Raw genomic sequence first — 20,662 nt, 5'->3', positions numbered from 1 at the left:
TAATGCTGGGGCACTCATCAAAGCCTTCTTCACATCTTCAAATGCCGTTTGCTGTTCTTGAGTCCATAAGAAGGGGTCGTGCTCTGTACCTTTGATAGCTGCATACAGAGGTTTTGCCAGTATCGCGTAGCTGGGAATCCATATCCTACAGAAGCCTGCTGCCCCCAAGAATTCTCGCACTTGTCTTCTATTCTTGGGTATCGGTATTTGGCACACAGCTTCTTTTCTCTCTGGCCCCATAATTCTTTGACCTTCAGAGATATGGAATCCCAGATATTTGACAGTTGGCAAACACAACTGAGCCTTCTTTCTAGACACCTTGTATCCTGCCTTCCAGAGAATGTGTAGTAGATCGTGCGTCGCTTGCTGACATATTTCCTTTGTAACTGCTGCTATCAACAAGTCATCTACATATTGTAACAATACACACTCTCCTGGGATGGACTCGAAATCCAATAAATCTTGACTTAGAGCTGAACCAAATAGGGTAGGTGAATTTTTAAACCCTTGGGGCAGTCTTGTCCAGGTCATTTGGCGTTTTGAGCCCGTTACAGCGTTTTCCCATTGGAAAGCGAAGATACATTGACTTTCTGCGGCAATTCGGAGGCAAAAGAAGGCATCTTTGAGGTCTAAGACTGTAAAATAAGTAGCCCCGCCCGGAATTAAAGCAAGCAGGTTATATGGATTGGGCACAACTGGATGTATACCAACAACCGCATCATTGACTGCTCTCAAGTCCTGCACAGGTCGATACTCATCTGTACCGGGCTTTTGAACAGGCAGCAATGGGGTGTTCCAGGGGGAAGTACAGAATTTTAGGATACCATACCGTATGAACTTATCCAGATAAGATTGGATGTTCTTCTTAGCCTTCTGCGGGATGTGATATTGTCTTAGGCTCACTGGATAAACCCCAAGTTTTAGTTCGATTTTAATAGGTGGAATATTGCGGGCCAGTCCTGGTGGGTTGTTCTCTGCCCAAACTCCTGGTATGTTGAATAAGGATTCATCACTCCTAGGGTTTTGGCTAGTCAACGCTGTATAAAGTCGCCACTCTTCTTCCTTTGGTACGGATAATGTCATAATACCTGAAGGTCCATTAAACTTTAAGGATGTTGTTCCATTTGGTAGGAACGTAATCTGCGCTTGTAACTTAGATAGCATATCACGTCCCAGCAATTGGACTGGACATTCAGGCATATAAAGGAATTGATGTTTTACTACGTGGCCTCCCAATGTACAGAGTCGACTTTTAAGAACCGGTTTTGCAGCACTTCTTCCAGTTGCTCCTATTACAGTAATAGTTCTTCCAGATGGAGAAGCAACTAGGTCAGTCACCACCGAATGTTCAGCACCAGTGTCGATCATGAACGCACTCCTTTTTACCCCTATTGATACATCGACCATAGGCTCCGCTCGACCAAGGGGGATGGAGCCCGGTCGGTATCAATAGTCCTCCATGACCGTGTCAGCCAATCCTACAAAGTCCCTACCTTCTCTATCGCGGGACCTTTGCGCTGCTGGATAGTACCTATCTTCCCTTACACTTCCTCTGTTCCCATTACTCCCTCTATTACCATTGCTCCCTCCGGGGCCTCCTCTACCTCTCGCTCTGCCTCTAAAGTTTCCGTAACCTGCCCTGGGTAAGTCTCTCTCGTACTGCTCTCTTTGCGGGCACTCGTTTCTCCAATGCCATTCTTCCTTGCAATACGCGCACTGATTCCTACTCAAAGGCTCCCTATTCCATCTACTATCGCCTCTATCTGTTCCCCGTCTATCTACGCCTGCGATCGCTACCGCTAGCATATCAGCCTTTTTACGCATCTTGCGCTCTTCCTCTTTCTTCGTCTCTGTGTCCCTGTTCATGTACACTTTATTCGCTACCTCCATTAGTTGGGTGATAGACATACCTGCAAACCCTTCTAACTTTTGTAGCTTGCGCTTAATATCTCCGTAAGCTTGGCTGACAAAGGCGGAGTTCACCATTCGGGAATTATCTGCGTCTTCCGGATTAAAGGGGGTATACAAGCGGTATGCCTCCAATAATCGGTCATAAAAGACACTGGGCGCTTCATCACTTTTCTGAATCACCTCAACTGTCTTCGACATGTTAATAGCTTTCTTCCCTCCGGCTTTCATGCCAGCAATTATAGCGTCTCTATAGGCTCTGAGTTGAACCATATCTGCGCCATTTCCATTCCAGTCGGGATCGGTATTAGGGTAATGTGTTGCGGCCTATACTGCTGGATTGGCTTGATTCAAAGCACGGGCTCTATCCTCTAGTGCTTTAATGGCCGCTTGATTAATCCTTGTCCTTTCCTCATTATTTAACAATGTCATTAATAACTGCTGGCAATCAGCCCATGTTGGGTTATGTGTCTGAACTATCGAGGTGAACAGATCGGTCATAGCTTGTGGTTTCTCAGTGTACGAGGAATTGTGGGTCTTCCAATTCAAGAGATCGGTAGTCGTGAACGGGACATATACGAAGACTGGGTCAGCATGTGCCATTTGACCTGCGGCATCGATATAAGCTGACCCGGGATTCAGACGAAGAGGCATCTGATAATGTTTTAATTGTTGGGTACCGGTCAGTTGTCGGGTTAGTATGGGGCTACGTGGAGGGGCGTCAGTTAGAGGTTCCAGTCGGGGGGAAATAGGGCATGAGGATGTGGGAGCTTGATTTTGGGAAAAGTTAGTAAATAGAATACTCCCAGCCGAGCTTGAAGAAGCTTGACCGGAAGTTTGAAGTGGCGCCAAATCAGGATATTTAGATCTAACGGGGGTTGGTTCTGGTTCCGGAAGGGGAGGTTTAATACGAGGAGGGGTGGATTCTGTACTAGAGGAGGAAGCGGAAGTGGATGAGGGCAATGAGGGGAGGGGTATAGAACTTCCTGCATTCGCGTTACCTCTTCCTGTAGGGAAGTAAGGGGGCGGCAAAGGGATCTCGGACTCAGGGGACGTGTCCAAAATGGGCCTAACCACAGTCCTAGTGGACAAACAAGTCCTGGCCACCATGAGGCGACATTGCTCCTCGTGGCATATCTGAATCCATTTTGGCGAGTCATTTACGGCCTGTCTCCAACAATCAATATATGGAAACTGCCCGTAAAGTTCAGGCCTACCCGATACAGCCACGTGTACACGCTGCATCAGGTTTGGATCCAAACTACCACGTGGCGGCCATGCCGCAACCAAAGTAGGCCACTCCCTAGTGCACAAAGTGACCAAACGTACAGGAGACATTTTAACCCCAAAATCACATGTTTTGAATCCCTTTTTAAAATTCTTTACCATACAACCTAAGGGATCCGGAATCGTTGACTCCGACGCGCCCATACTTATCAATGGAACGTCGTTGACAACGAATACTATGCACGCGTACTATTCAACAGTCACACCCGTTTCCTCTGGCAACAGCACCACGTGGTACGGTTACCAAGTGAAACTTACACAATAACACAATAAACACTCAGGGAATTCCCGTACACACACAGCTGTTACACCAGTCACTAGATAATCAATATTATGCCCTTTGGCGAAACTATACAGTCACCCACGCTATAATTCTCTATATATGAATTACCCGTCTATAACACACCCCAGTAACATCGTCTTTTACGAATAGCGGTTACAGTACGGTTAGCATAGGTCAAAGCACACTTTAAGGTCACAATACAATTATTAGTGGTTATGGTGTTAAACATGCAATGGACGACAGTGATTAGTACTTATATACAGTGTCAGTAAATATACAGGGTTATGGTACCGTGCACTATGATACAGCAACACACTATTAACACTCTCGCTAGACGGCTGAGCTCGCGCTATCTAACAAGATATACACTTTACTAACAATCTTTAACACATTTACAATTCCAACTAAACTATTGGCCAGTACCTTGAATGGACTACCTAAAACTATGTACACCCGTTTTGGTTAGCCACACTGCCCAAGCACCACATATAGCGAGCTAGAGGACCAAATTCACACAGACGCCTCTTAGTCGATCACTATCAAAAATCTAGTGGGTTCCAAATTTACACGCCTTCCCACTTAGCCAAGATAGGTTGAGAGCTAGCGAACCGAATTTACACAGGCGCCGCTTAGTCTCCCGGTCCCTCCGACCTAGCGAACGTAATATACACCCTAGAACGCTAGTCTAGACAAGACACCGGTGTCCGGCTAGGGCTATTTACACAGGACCCCGCCTGACTAACCAAATCAAACGGTCTTACTAAAGAGCGTTCGATTGAGCGGTGCGCCTTCGCTCCTTCCATCCGACAGAGGGGGCAGATTCCATACACAATTCAAACCCCTTATGGGCCTACCGCACAATCGGTATACCCCTAGTGGGTCTGCCGTCTAAAACAGCAGTTGTCTTACCTCCTCGTTCCTGAACCTGAGTTCACACTCATCGACGGGGACACCCCAGCACTTCTTACGTAGAGGCCGATGATCTCCTGGACAACAGACCAGTGGCGCCGAGACGAAGGGAGGTCCACGCAGAAGTTCAGGGGTGCAGCCGTAGAGAACGTGGGCAAAGATAGACCGTCTCACGCCTCTGCCTCTCAGCTACCGTTGAACGATGAGCTTCCCGGCCAATGCACCAAATGATACCGGATAAACTGACGGAAGCCAAGCACAGAGAGATGGACACAGGTTTCTTCAGGAAGGAAGAGATTCTTTATTGGATCACCGATCGGGACTCAGAGGGACTAATGTCACCAAAATACAGCAAGTTCTGAGCCCCGGACAATAGTGCAGGCTCCTTATATAGGCACATAACTCCTCCCATATTAAGCTCCACCCGCACATTCTCTTGACCAATCAATACAAACAAGAATTAACTTCCTGCTTGACCGCATGGCTTGTCCAGCACAATGGAGGAGGGGAATACTAAATCCTGTATTCTTGCACATGCTCCGTACACTACTGATCGTATCTTGCCTCGTGCAACCAACTGATCGATACGTCAGCATATGCACGTACACATGCCACGTGGTAATCTCGGCCTACTAAATTTATTTTTACCGAGATTCCACCACAGTTTGACAGCATGTGAAGATAGAAATCTTTGTTAAAAGGACATTACATTATAAATATAAAGATGACAAATAAAAAATGTACTAGCACCTGACTTAAAACTATCTAAATAACTAAACAATTGAATTCAGGGCTTCCAAACAGGAGTGTGAGGTTATCATTGATACACGTGACAATAACAAAAGTTTATTGGTGTAAACTAGACTTGAACAGAAAAGAGTTTCAGCTGTAATTTAAAAAAAAAAATGAAATGCCTTTTAATATGTGCCCGAACAAGTCCATCCACCCAGATATAGCAATGGAATCTTATTCATTGAATAAGACTCAACAGGTAAATTCCGAATACAACGATTTGTTCGGTCGCTGATTATAAAAAATATACATACATACTTACATACATACACACACACACACACACACACTTGCGTTCTACGAAGAAGTAAGTAGAAGTATAGATCAGGGTGTTGCAGTGGATGTGATCTATTTGGATTTTGCCAAGGCATTTGATACAGTTCCACACAAAAGATTAGTGTTCAAACTCAAGGAAATCGGTCTCGATGAAAATGCTTGTTCTTGGGTAGAGCATTGGCTTAAAAACAGAATACAAAGAGTTGTCGTTAATGGTAAATTTTCAAGCTGGACAGAGGTGGCAAGTGGTGTCCCTCAGGGGTCTGTTCTGGGACCCCTTCTATTTAACATTTTTATAAATGATCTTGAAGACAGCATTGAAAGTCATGTTTCAGTGTTTGCAGATGACACAAAACTTTGTAAAATAATACAATGTGAGCAAGATATTACTTTGCTGCAGAAGGATTTAGATAGACTGGAGGACTGGGCACTCAAATGGCAGATGAAATTTAATGTTGAAAAATGCAAAGTTATGCACTTCGGCGTAAAGAATACACAAGCAACGTATACCCTTAATGGAAGCGAATTAAGGATAACAACACACGAAAAGGACTTGGGAATTGTTATAGACAACAAACTATGCAACAATGTGCAATGTCAATCAGCAGTGGCCAAGGCCAGTAAGGTATTGTCATGCATGAAAAAGGGCATTCATTCTCGGGACGAGAATATCATTTTGCCTCTCTATAAATCACTGGTAAGACCACATATTGAATATGCTGTGCAATTTTGGGCACCTGTTCTAAAGAAGGATATCATGGCACTAGAAAAAGTGCAGAGGCGGGCTACAAAATTAATAAAAGGAATGGAACATATCAGCTATGAAGAAAGGTTAACAAATTTAAACCTATTTAGTTTAGAAAAACGTCGCCTGAGAGGGGATACGATAACATTATACAAATATATTCGGGGCCAATACAAACCATTGTGTGGAAATCTATTCACAAACCGGACTTTACATAGGACACGAGGCCATGCGTTTAGACTGGAAGAAAGAAGATTTCGTCTAAGGCAAAGGAAAGGTTTTTTTACTGTAAGAACAATCAGGATGTGGAATTCTCTGCCTGAAGAAGTGGTTTTATCAGAGTCCATACAGATGTTCAAACAGCTACTAGATGCATACTTGCAAAGACAGAATATTCAAGGATATAATCTTTCAATGTAGGGTAATAACAGCTTGATTCAAGGATAAATCTGACTGCCATTCTGGGGTCAAGAAGGAATTTTTTGTCCTAGCTTGTTGCAAAATTGTGCTTCAAACTGGGGTGTTTTTTTTTTTTTTTTTGGCCTTTTGGATCAACAGCAAAAAACAGGTGTGAGGAAGGCTGAACTTGATGGACGCAAGTCTCTTTTCAGCTATCTAACTATGTAACTATGTAACCTTTTCCAAGATATCCAGGAAGATCAGTTTCTAATAACCTGCTTTAAAAACCAAGCCATTTTATAGGAGAACAGGTAGGTACAGAATAAGATATTGAACATAAAATATGAAAGAACAGGGTTACGAACATCTAAAGACAAAAAACGGACTGCTATCAGAAAGAAGACATTTTTATTACGCAATCACTGAGTAAACTGAAATATGTGAACATATGACAAGCAGGCCAAATTACTGGGATAATTGCCATGTAAACAAAAATGTTCTTACCCTTTCTGTAATGAAACAAAAAGCAACCCAGATAATTTATAGACATGAGTGAAACAAAAAAAAGTTTTATACCACACAATATTCCTTCATATGCACCGTTTTAGGTTGTTTTTTTTGGGAGGGAGGAGGGCAAAGGACACACACAATTAAGAATCAGAAAGCAATTATGTTTTTATGAGAACATTTAAGATACCAAAAGCCAAATACTAGTCTGATAAAGAATTATAGAAAAATATCAAGTAAACCACAGAGCTAAAATATGAACATTTAAGTACTAAAAACAATATTTTTGCTAGTCCAACTCCTTAAAATTGAAAAAAAAAAAAAAATGGAATATGTGCAAGGAGTTTACGGTTTAAACTGCAATTACTATGCTCTGATTAAATACAGTTTTGTATGTTGATAGCAAACTGCACCATACAAAGAATACTGTGGTCCATCACCAAGCTTCACCAAGATATACAAATTTCATATTTAGTCAAATAAAGTCAAATAAAAGTCCACTGTGGAAGAAGTAAGCAGCTTTCCATGATAATCAGGCATACCATAAAAACAATTAGTCCAACATGGCAAAAAAATCCTTCTTTTCCAAAAGGCAATTATATGATGTAATAAGCTAAAAATTAGTCACTGTCAGACTCCTCTTTATATTTGACTCGGATAGCTTGTCCATTCTGAAGGGGCATTTCCTCGTAGTCACTCCTAAAAAGCAAACAAAAAAACACCAAAAAACAAACAAACCATTAATGTAGAGAGGCACTAGTGGAAACAAGAAGTTAAAGACATGTTATATTGTAGTTACAGAATAATCTGGGATATAAAGACCAGTGTGCACATTAAAAAGAGTGGCAAAACACATCACGGGTACTGACAGGTGCACATTTCAGCCACTGTATTAGGAGTGAGCTCTTATCATTAGATACAGCCTCTGCAGTAGGAGAGTGATCTTACCAACTGAAAATGACTTTAAAGGGACACTATAGTCACCAGAACAAATAGAGGGCACCAATTGTTCCTTTTCCAAAAGCTCTATCCAGTGTCTTGTAGTCAAATGACACTATTTAGTGAATAGTCCTCTATATTTAGGTTTCTCATATCTTCCAACTGCTTTCAACACACTTTTGTACATATTTTGTGTTGGGCAGGGGCAGAGATTCATTCGTTTTTATCCATATTTCCGATTAAAAGTTGTTTTAGTTACATCCTAGGTCATTTTTTGTTTCACTCTTATATTCTACACACTCAAAGTTATATATAACACTGAGAATTTATGAAGAATTTTATGAAAATAAGCTATTTTTGTGAAAATAACTAGACATTATATGCTGCTTCATGGAGCAAACAACTGTGACTTTCAATCAAACTGGGGGGGAGTGGGGGGATATATAAATGGGAATAATTATATATATATATATATATATATATATATATATATATCAAAATACCAGAGTATTGCAGTATGCAATGACACCTTTTTTATTGGACTAACATATTTCAAAGACAAGCTTTCGAGAGTTGGATATAGGCCTTCATGCATATCCTGTAACTCTTGGATGGGACTTCACGCATTCTTAATACAAGTAATTATTTGTATTAAGAACCATCTTCTGCACGGTTTGCTTGTTATTTTTCCTTTCTCCCCCCCCCCCCCCACTCTGATCTTCACACAAGATATTTACGATCCTCTGTCAAACCTGTGTCTTATCTGCACACAGGTCGCTTTAAACCCTGTATCACAACTCAACTTTGAATTCTATGTGTCTCTTGCTCAGAAATGCGTCAGACTTGAGAAAGTGAGGACCTCCCAAAGTACAAGATACACATTTTATCTGTTTTTTTTACATCTACATAACTGGACTAATACAGCTACAATCTCTACTTTAACACTATGCCAATAATAATAATAATACTACACACACACACACACACACACACACACACACACATATATATATATATATATATATACACACACACACACACACACACACACACACACATACATACACACACACATACATATTTATATAGCGCCAGCAAAATTCCATAGCGCTGTACAACGGGTAGACTAACAGACACGTAATTGTAACCAGACAAATGGATGTACAGGAACAGAGGGGTTGAGGGCCCTGCTCAATGAGCTTACATGCTAGAGGGAGTGGGGTATACGTAGGGGCAATAAAATAGGTTGCTAGAAAAGTATTCACTGGTAACTTAGTCGTTTTTTTTTTTTACAGTTGCAGGAGAGGGGTCATGGGGGGCGAGGGAGGGGATGAAAATCCTTTAACAGTTTAATTGATATGCTTTGATGAAGAAGTGTGTTTTCAAAGAATTTTTGTGGAGACTGGGTGAAAGTCTAACGGACAAGGGAAGGGAGTTCCACAGAAAAGGTGCAGCCCTGGAGAGGTCTTGGAGGCGAGCATCAGATGTGGGTGTAAGGACAAAGGATAGATGTAGGTCTTCGGTTAAGCATAGGGGCCTCGATGGGACATACTTGTGTATTAGGAAGGATAGGTAGGTTGGAGCAGCATCATGAAGGGACTTGTAAGCAAGCACTAGCATGTTAAAGGGACACTATAGTCAATAGAACAACTATAGCTTACTGAATTTGTTCTGATGAGTAGAATCATTACCTTCAGGCTTTTTGCTGTAAACACTGTCTTTTCAGACAGTGACCAGTGATAACTTCACTGGCCACTCCTTAGATGGCTATTAGAGATCCTTCCTGGGTCATGGCTGCCTAAAATGCATCCAAACATTCAGTATCTCCTCCCTCTGCATGCAGACATTGAACCTTCCTCATAGAGATACATTGATTCAATTCATCTCTATGAGGAGATGCTGATTGGCCAGGGCTGTGTTTGAATCATGCTGGCTCTGCCCCTGATCTGACTCTTTGTCAGTCTCAGCCAATCCTATGGGGAAGCATTGTGATTGGGTCAGGCTACCACTTCTGATGATGTCCGCAGACTGTTTGTTTTTCTGAGTCTAACAACATGCAGAGTTACAGCTTCAGGTTTGAATACAGTAAGATTTTGCTATATTTATGGAGGCATGAGGGGCCCAGGGGGGCTAGATGGTGGTTTTAACACTATAGGGTCAGGAATATGTTTGTGTTCCTGACCCTATAGTGATCATTTAAATTGAGCCCTATATCTAACTGGAAGCCAATTTAGGGACTGACAGAGGGGGGAGGCGTGGGAGGTGCGGGCGGACAGAAAAAGTAGCCTTGCCACAGTGTTTATAATAGATTGCAGCGGTGCAATCTGGGAACACATATGACTACTGAGAAGGGGATTGCATGAGGGGTGAAGGAGAGGTCAGAATCAAAGAGAATACCTAGGCAGCGAGCCTAGGTATGGTGGTGCCGTTGACTTGGAGGGATACAGACACAGGAGTAGCAACACTTGAGGGAGGAAAGACCAGAAAAAAAAAAAAAAAACACGTAGAGACACATTCATAATGAGATGTATAAACAGAATGCTAGTGAGTAAACATATAACCGTATCACCTTAAAGGATCACTATAGGGTCAGGAAACTATATGACCCTATAGTGATAAAACCACCATCTAGTCCCCCTGGGTCCCTCATGCCTCCATAAATATAGCAAAATCTTGGTGTATTCAAGCCTGAAGCTGTAACTCTGCATGCTGTTTGACTCAGAAAAACAAGCAATCTGCTGACATCATCAGATGTGGTAGCCTGATCCAATCACAGTGCTTCCCCATAGGATTGGCTGATACTGACCCTGCATGATTCAAACACAGCCCTGGCCAATCAATTGAATCAATGAATCTCCATGAGGAAAGTTCAGTGTCTGCATGCAGAGGGAGGAGATACTGTATGTTTGGATGCATTTTAGGCAGCCATGATCCAGGAAGGATCTCTAACAGCCATTTGAGGAGTGGCCTAGGCTGTAATGTAAACACTGCATTATCTCTGAAAAGACCGTGTTTACAGCAAAAAGCCTGAATGCAATGATTCTACTCACCAGAACAAATTCAATAAGCTGTAGTTGTTCTGGTGACTATGGTGTCCCTTCAATATTATTTTGGGAAGGTACCCTGTTTCCTCACTTAGCAACTAAAAATTCAATATATCCAGTCCATGTTAAATGATAATCGTTTAGGTGTACGGCCCCTTTTCAATCTCTGTGATTTATTAGTTCTTATCATTTAACATAGGCTGGATATATTTAAGATTTGGTTGCTGTGTGTGTACACACACACACACACACACACACACACACTATCTAACTGGAAGCCAATTTAGGGACTGACAGAGGGGGGAGGCGTGGGAGGTGCGGACGGACAGAAAAATTAGCCTTGCTACAGTGTTTATAATAGATTGCAGCGGTGCAATCTGGGAACACGTAAGACTACTGAGAAGGGGATTGCAATAGTCAAGACGAGGAAGAACAACGGCATGGACCAGCACCTTAGCTGCGTCTGGTGTTAAATAGGGGCGAATGGAAGCGGCAGGATTTGGTGACCGACTGGACATGAGGGGTGAAGGAGAGGTCAGAATCAAGGAGAACACCTAGGCAGCAAGCCTACGAGGTACAGGTGATGGTGGTGCCGTTGACTTGGAGGGATACAGACACAGGAGTAGCAACATTTGAGGGAGGAAAGACCAGAATTTCAGTTTTGGTCAACTTGAGTTTAAGGAAGTGGATATAGATATAGATATATAGATATTTAGCAAAATCCAAATCGGTTATGGTGGGCAAAAATTGTGATTGAAAACCCCTTCCACCTGAAGTATGTTTAACATTGTATTAACTATCCACAGACTTCAGGTGGAAGGGGTTTTCAATCACAATTTTTCCCCACCATAACTGATTTGGATTTTGCTTCCCAAGCACTACCAAGCCTCAGTAAGCAAACCAGTAACCAACCTCATGCTGATGAGTTGCATTAACAACAAAACAGCTGTCCATGAGGTTTACTGGCTTTGCATATTTTCCTAAGTTGTGTTTCAAGCGGTTGTATACAGCAAACGCTGACTAAAAGGAAACCATATATACACAGGGTGTGGAAAAGGTGGCGCTATATAGTTATAATGTAGAAATAAGAAACAGCTGCTAAAACACTCCGTGGGTACTCCTATAAACCCACCACACATAAAAGATCTCCAGAAACAACAGAGAAACTTAAAGGTTGGCAGGTATTTATAACCTTTAAACCTCCAGTTTTCTCGAGTGTAGCGCTGAGTGTGATTAAGAAGAATAAATTTGTGAATATATATAGTGATTTGAATGCACTTACCCTCTATGTCACACTTGTATTTATTACATGGAAAAAAGGTAAAAAAATATACAAATAATTGTGCAGTATATCAAAGTAAATTAATTAGTTTTGTGAGCTGAAAATATAAATCCACTCACATTTTTTAGAGCCTTTTACAGATGTAAGGCTCTAAACTTCCTGGCGTCTGTGTCTTTTTGGGAAGATCACTCGACCCTTTTCTCACGGTATACAGGTGTGCGTTTTTCTCCACAATAGACCGGAAAAAGACACAAATGATCCAATCTCAGTGTAGTATTTTAAATACTGATAATATCAATATAAAAAAATACAGTATTGCTTACCTTGTTAAGAGCCTCGATAACTGGCTCTAAGTGTATAGGCCTAGTGTCAGTTTGTGGGGTGACACTACCCCTTTCTGGAATCACTTGAGTAGGATGCAGTAAAAATTTTTTAAATAGAAAGGTATATTTATTTATAAAAGTACTGTTAAAATGTATACAAACTTTGCTAGACAATAACAAAAGTTAAAATTCCAAATGGATATTACAGAATATCTTCAATGCCAAAACGCGTTACACCGTCAAACGGCTTCCTCAGTCGGCTTCTAATTGTCCTCTGTGTTGTTTTGCTCTTTATATGTTCATATCACCCGCCAAAAATCCATTGTGTCTCAGTCCGGTGTGATTCGCGTTACGCGGGCCGGTGCCGTTGCGTCACTTCCTGTTGTTCGCACTACATTTCCCATAGTGCTAGGCGTCCTTTGGTGTCACTTCCGGTGAGCGCCGATAGAGTTATGGGTAATGGAGTTCCCGATCTCGTTACTCCCAAGTTCATTTAAGTCCATAGATGAATTCAAAAGATGAAAGTAAGATTACGGGAAACCAAGGGAAAGATAATGTATCACTATTCATTTGAATTAAATATGTGAAGATAAAAGACAATAAATTAAATAAATACAACGGAAAGATATATAAATCCCAATGTGTGAATTGTGTTTTTTCAAATGATTCATTGTTTTTGTGCAGCCTTGTTTTTGCCTACCGGGGGGGAATCAAAATAATTGTATTTGTAATTTCTGAATACAGAAAATAAATGAATGAATTCTGCTTTTTTGTATATAGAATGTATGATTATCGGCTAAAGTTTTTAGAAATAAGTGAAATAAATAAATATAAATGCGGAAAGCAAGTTAGACCTTCTCTATAGTTAAAATATAATGGAAATAAATGAAAAAATAAAAATAAATATAGATAATCAAAATAGAAACAAAAATAATAAAAATAGAAATAAAAATGAATATAAATATAAAATTGAATTAAAAATAAAAATAAAAATGAAAATAAATATAAATATAAAAGTAAAGTTAAGATTAAAAAATGTATAGGTAAAAAATAGAAAAAAATAGGAAAAAATACTAAAAAAAGTTTTTTTTTGGTTGTGGGCTGTGCAGAAACACAAAAAATTTAAAAAGACATGTCACAGAATCAAAAAAAGAAAGAAAATATAAAATACGAGAAATGACTACATGTTTTTCCAAGAGAGTTATATATGTATTAAAATGTTCTTGCAATCTCCTCTATGTAGGTAGAACAAAGCGTCCTTTAAATGTAAGAATAAACGAACATATACGCAATATAAAAAAAGGTTACGAGAAACAGTGTTTCGGACCATTTTAGAACAGTACATAATAATGACCCTCAATTTCTAGATTTTTTTTGCCATTCAAAAGGTCAATTTAAACTGGCGAGGGGAGGATGAAATAAAAAAAATTAGGGAAAGTAGAGACTAAGTGGATTTTTAATTTAAACACCTTAGCCCCTCTAGGTTTAAATGCGGACTTTGAGTTATGTCATTTTTATAGTGCTTTTATATATACGTATTTTTATTATTTATTCATCTCCGACCAACCAATATTTATTTTTATCTTTATCTTTACTTCTATTTTTTTTCCATCACCATTCATGTTTATCTATAATTTCATTTCATTTTTATATTTATTCAATATTTATTTTTATTATTTTACAGCATTATTTTTTTTTCTATTTTTTACCTATACATTTTTTAATCTTAACTTTACTTTTATATTTATTTTTATTTTCATTTTTATTGTTTTATTTTTAATTCAATTTTATATTTATATTCATTTTTATCTCTATTTTTATTATTATTTTTGTTTCTATTTTGATTATCTATATTTATTTTTATTTTTTCATTTATTTCCATTATATTTTAACTATAGAGAAGGTCTAACTTGCTTTCCGCATTTATATTTATTTATTTCACTTATTTCTAAAAACTTATCGATAATCATACATTCTATATACAAAAAAGATCACTTTTAAAAGTCTCCCCACTAAGATTATTTAAATTCTATAATAAGGATAAATATTACATTACTTAAAAGTAAGACAAATTCCCAGACTAGTAAAACTGAACACTCCCATCAACAGTGTTCAGTTTTTTTTCCACTATAGGCAGTAACACATAAGTTTATCACACATAATAAGGAATGACTTCATTCACATCTGCTGCCAATGGGATTTGAAAGCAGAATTCATTCATTTATTTTCTGTATTCAGAAATTGCAAATACAATTATTTTGATTCCCCTCCGGTAGGCAAAAACAAGGCTGCACAAAAACAATGAATCATTTGAAAAAACACAATTCACACATTGGGATTTATATATATTTCCGTTGTATTTATTTAATTTATTGTCTTTTATCTTCACAAATTTAATTCAAATGAATAGTGATACATTATCTTTCCCTTGGTTTCCCGTAATCTTACTTTCATCTTTTGAATTCATCTATGGACTTAAATGAACTTGGGAGTAACGAGATCGGGAACTCCATTACCCATAACTCTATCAGCGCTCAACGGAAGTGACACCAAAGGACGCCTAGCACTATGGGAAATGTAGTGCGAACAACAGGAAGTGACGCGATGGCACCAGCCCGCGTAACACGAATCACACCGGACTGAGACACAAGGGATTTTTGGCGGGTGATATGAAACTATAAAGAGCAAAACAACACAGAGGACAATTAGAAGCCGACTGAGGAAGCCGTTTGATGGTGAAACGCATTTTGGCATTGAAGATATTTAGTAATATCCATTTGGAATTTTAACTTTTGTTATTTTCTAGCAAAGTTTGTATACATTTTAACAGTATTTTTCTAAATAAATATACCTTTCTATTTAACAAAATGCTACTGCATCCTACTCAAGTGATTCCAGGAAGGGGTAGTGTCACCCCACAAACTGACACTAGGCCTATACACTTAGAGCCAGTTATCAAAGGCTCTTAACAAGGTGAGCAATACTGTATTTTTTTATATTGATATTATCAGTATTCAAAATACTACACTGAGATTGGATCACCTGTGTCTTTTTCCTGTCTAATGTGGAGAAAAACGCACAACTGTATACCGTGAGAGAAGGGTCGTGTGATCTACCCAAAAAGACACAGACGCCAGGAAGTTTAGAGCCTTACATCTGTAAAAGGCTCTAAAAAATGTGAGTGGATTTATATTTTCAGCTCACAAAACTAATTAATTTACTTTGATATACTGCACAATTATTTGTATATTTTTTACCTATTTTCCATGTAATAAATACAAGTGTGACATAGAGGGTAAGTGCATTCAAATCACTATATATATTCACAAATGTATTCTTCTTAATCACACTCAGCGCTACACTCGAGAAAACTGGAGGTTTAAAGGTTATACATACCTGCTAACCTATAAGTTTCTCTGCTGTTTCTGGTGATCTAAAAGGAATCCATGTTTAAAATGAAATGAGGCAAAAATGTGATTCTTTGTTAAGCTAATTGTGCTAATGCTCAGTGGGCTAATGCATCAGCAGAATCTGTTCTAACCCTTGATCGCAGGTTCAAATCCCGGCAGGGTTGACTCAGCCCTTCATCCTTCCGAGGTAGATAAAATGAGTACCATTAAATTGGGTGATAGAAACAACCCCAGGACGTACTTGGAAACCAGAGTAATCTGAATGTACCTTTCCTGGTTAAATACTTTGTTATTATTATTATTATATGCCCACCCAGAATCCTTTGCAGTAGTAACATCACTGCAAATTAGTGATTTCTGTGGAAAAAGCAAGTCTTATTGCTTGACTGGTGTGCAGATTTTTGTTTAACATTGTACTAACTATCCATACACAATATATATATTAAGGCAGTTTGGCCTGCGGGAGAGGCATGTGTTTTTCCCTACTTAAAGGGAACCCTTCCTTACTCCACACCGTTCGTGGCCTAAGCGATTTGCATGTGACTACTTCCGGGTCACATGAAGGTCGCCATTTTGCGTGGGATCCGGTTCAAGCCTGAAGGGAGACCTCTGGAGAAATTCCTGCGTTTTCGCACAAACAGTTTTGTTCTTAAAGAGACGAAAGGTTTGGTTCTCACTAACAAGTTGGAACCAAAATAAACATAAGTATTGGCTTTCGTACCGCGAACGGACATTCAGAGCCCTCCAGCGCGAGACTGTTAATAGTGAGTACCTAGACCTTCGGCCTAATTTTCCCTGTTTCGGACAAATATTTTCATACTAATGCATCACTTGTTACATGGTCTACAGTTCATGAATTACACATAGACAGCGATTTCACGTACGGTCAAACCATACGAATGCTTGTACCACAGTTAAACTATAAGTTTCGCAAGCAAAGTCAGCTCCGGCTAAAGTCCCGAACGCAAGTACTTTAGGTACCATTTTGCACAAACTATTACAGACACGAAAGGAATAAACTAATGAATTTAATTCTCATGTATGTCAATGTAGCTAAAATCTCACGAACTAATAACAGCAGGCGCAAGTACCATACTGCAATTAACTGCACTGCCCAGGTCTGCATCTTTTATCTTGGGTTAAAATTACCTGTTCTGAGCTACCTCCAGGAACACACAAACTCTGCACAGTGAATGTTTGAACCCATTTATGACTTTGTTATTTTGAGTATCTCTGCATTCATGACTAAAGCAATGTGACATTATATTATTTCTCTTTATCTTCAAGCTGTCTCATTTAGGTGGAAACATAATACTCCTTTGTTACCTTTTATGTATACAAAACACACTGGGTAGTATGAGATTTTGGTCAGGATTATTAACAGTTATCTCCTATAATTGTACCCTACAACGTACAGCTGCCAAGTCTCAAGGATCCACCGAGCATAACTGACAGGGTGATTTACAAAAATATTTTCTCATGACAACACAAAGCAGCTGCTAATGTGATCCGTCTAGCATTTATCTATCCTATACATATAACATTGGTTTCTTGTAAACAACTTAGTAAAGTAGTGTATAAATTAGATTAACATCTTATAGCATATTCTATGCTCTCTACACAGTTAGTCCAGTCATTTTCATAGATCACGGGTCATTTATCTGCATCTACAGGGAACTCTGGGATTAGCCACCAGTTGCATGGCAATTTTGCTCTTACACTTGAACAGGATTATATTAGGAATAGGGTCCACGGGTGACCCCACGATTATGTATCATACTTCCGACACGCTGTTTTGTTTTCATTATTTCATTAATACGCCTCTAAAACACTCTTCTGGAGTAAGCCTATGCTATAAACAGAGGTCGGTTCAATAAATCACTTACACTCTCAATTTTATACTACCTCACCCCGGGTTTATGCTTGAATGTCATGTCACATTGTTCTTATATGATGTACATATTCCCGACGCTAGGAATGGTCCTTCTCGTATTGGTCCCCCTCATTCGTTTGGAGCCTCAATTTCACTATCCATTACATGACTTATTTTCCTTATCTGTTTCACTTAGATAAACATGATTTCTATATGAAGATTTCACTCATATTGCGCATCTATTGCTCACCTGGCGTATTCCTGTACTCATACTGCTAAGTCTCAGTTCTTTAACCTAATCACCTGAGGGCCAATTTTTCATACTGCTTCACCAGTGTCAACACGGTATGTTCTAGGGCACAGGTGTCCAACTTGCGGCCCCCCAGATGTTGCTGAACTACAACTCCCATGATTCCCTGGCTATCTGTTTCATTGAAAGAATCATGGGAGTTGTAGTTCAGCAACATCTGGGGGCCGCAAGTTGGACACCTGTGTTCTAGGCTCTTTGCACTTAGGTTACTACTATTCCATTTCTAATATTCAGTATAGTCCGGGTCTTGGACACTTAACTAGCGATGAAACGCTATCACTAGTTCATATCCTCATTAATTACGTATTTCCTCATTAATTACTAAGGTTAGGCCCTTTATCCTAAAATCACTTTCTGTTGGCTTCCCACACTGCTGTGGGGATATTTATGGGATAATAATGTAAACAGATGAGAAATTGCCCACTATTTCAATTCTCAGATCCCTAATCGTTATCGTTATAAGTGAAAGGTAAACCATATGCCGGTAATTAAAATCACAGATTGTTATAAAAATAGATATTTATTTCTTAACAATTTAAATAATAATGATGAGTAACATGCATGATAATAATCAATGGAATTTTCAGTATAACATGAATATGCAATACAATATGGCAATAATCAATGAATATTCAGTATTAAACAATATATGCAATACAATAGGCCATTTACTTCCTGGTTAATATAAACGCTTCTACAGCACTTAGCTGTCAGGACAATTTATGATAGGCTTCACAGAGACAAAGAATGTGAAGTTTCAGCGTGCAGCATGAGATCGTAAAGAAACTTTCAGCTGGCAGTTTAGAAATAACCCTTTCAATGCTGGCTAGATCTCTTCTAGGGATTTAAGATCTACTCCTATGTGATTTTAAATAAAAATAATATTTAAATAGTCAATAACCACTCCTTGATCCATCCAATGAGAAATCTATATGTTTAATAAGCTGATATTTAATTAATTTGTCTAACAGATATTTTATCTTATTTTAGAGCAAATCATACAGCTGGATAAATGGTCATGATATGCTAACGTGATATTAATCACACAAATACATTAATGGCTATATTAATCCCAGCTGCAGATGGGATGCTATAACCATATATATATATCCTTTAATAATTAAGATTTCTAAATATGAAATCTAATCACGATTTATCCAGTCATATATCATGCTATTAATTTAAATTAATTACCGTATATACTCGAGTATAAGCCGACCCGAATATAAGCCGAGGCCCCTAATTTTACCCCAAAAAACTGGGAAAACTTATTGACTCGAGTATAAGACTAGGGTGGGAAATGCAGCAGCTACTGGTAAATTTCTAAATAAAATTAGATCCTAAAAAAATGATATTGAATATTTATTTACAGTGTGTGTATATAATGAATGCAGTGTGTGTGTATGAATGCAGTGTGTGTGTATGAATGCAGCGTGTGTGTATGAGTGCAGCGTGTGTGTATGAGTGCAGCGTGTGTGTATGAGTGCAGCGTGTGTGTATGAGTGCAGCATGTGTGTATGTGTGCAGTGTGTGTATATGAGTGCAGTGTGTGTATATGAGTGCAGCGTGTGTATATGAGTGCAGCGTGTGTATATGAGTGCAGCGTGTGTGTATGAGTGCAGCATGTGTGTATGAATGCAGTGTGTATGTGTGCAGTGTGTGTATATGAGTGCAGTGTGTGTATATGAGTGCAGTGTGTGTATGAGTGCAGTGTGTGTATGAGTGCAGTGTGTGTATGTGTGCAGTGTGTGTATGTGTGCAGTGTGTGTATATGAGTGCAGCGTGTGTGTATGAGTGCAGTGTGTGTGTATGAGTGCAGTGTGTGTGATCAGTGTGTGTGTATGAGTGCAGTGTGTGCGTATGAGTGCAGTGTGTGTGTGATCAGTGTGTATGTGTATGTGTGCAGTGTGTGTGTGTGTGTGTGTGTGTGTGTTGCAGAGCCTTGGTGGGGGGTGGGCAATTTTATTATTATTTTTAATTATTTTATTATTTTATTTTATTATTTTATTTTATTTAATTATTATTATTTTTTATTTTAATATTTTTTATTGTTATTTTTTATTTTATTTTATTTGTAATATTATTTTTTTACTTATTAATATTTTATTATTTAGATTTTTTTTTCGTCCCCCCTCCCTGCTTGATATATGGCAGGGAGGGGGGCTCTCCTTCCCTGGTGGTCCAGTGGGATTGGTAGTTCAGTGGGGTGGGGCTGTGGGGGCTGCAGAGATGTTACTTACCTCTCCTGCAGCTCCTGTCAGCTCTCTTCTCCTCCGCGCCGTCCATTCAGCTCTTCTGTCAGCTCACACTGTAAGTCTTGCGAGAGCCGCGGCTCTCGCGAGACTTACACTGGGAGCTGACAGAAGAGCTGAACG

General features: G+C 39.2%; 1 protein-coding gene across 2 annotated transcripts in view; it reads right to left on the bottom strand.

Annotated features, from left to right (window-relative positions):
- Positions 1 to 6,983: 6,983 nt before the first annotated feature.
- The window catches only part of TMEM181 (transmembrane protein 181), a 211,671-nt gene continuing 197,992 nt past the window's right edge, over positions 6,984 to 20,662 (bottom strand). For both annotated transcript variants that reach the window (XM_063443394.1, XM_063443395.1), the window contains exon 17: positions 6,984 to 7,805. In XM_063443394.1, coding sequence (XP_063299464.1) covers positions 7,727 to 7,805 — 79 coding nt within the window. In that variant the 3' untranslated portion in view covers positions 6,984 to 7,726. The remainder of the gene's footprint in view (positions 7,806 to 20,662) is intronic.

This window comes from Pelobates fuscus, chromosome 2 (assembly GCF_036172605.1).
Source record: "Pelobates fuscus isolate aPelFus1 chromosome 2, aPelFus1.pri, whole genome shotgun sequence".
NCBI lineage: Eukaryota > Metazoa > Chordata > Amphibia > Anura > Pelobatidae > Pelobates > Pelobates fuscus.
Note: the sequence above shows the minus strand (reverse complement) of the source record. Positions and strands in the feature narration are given on the sequence as shown.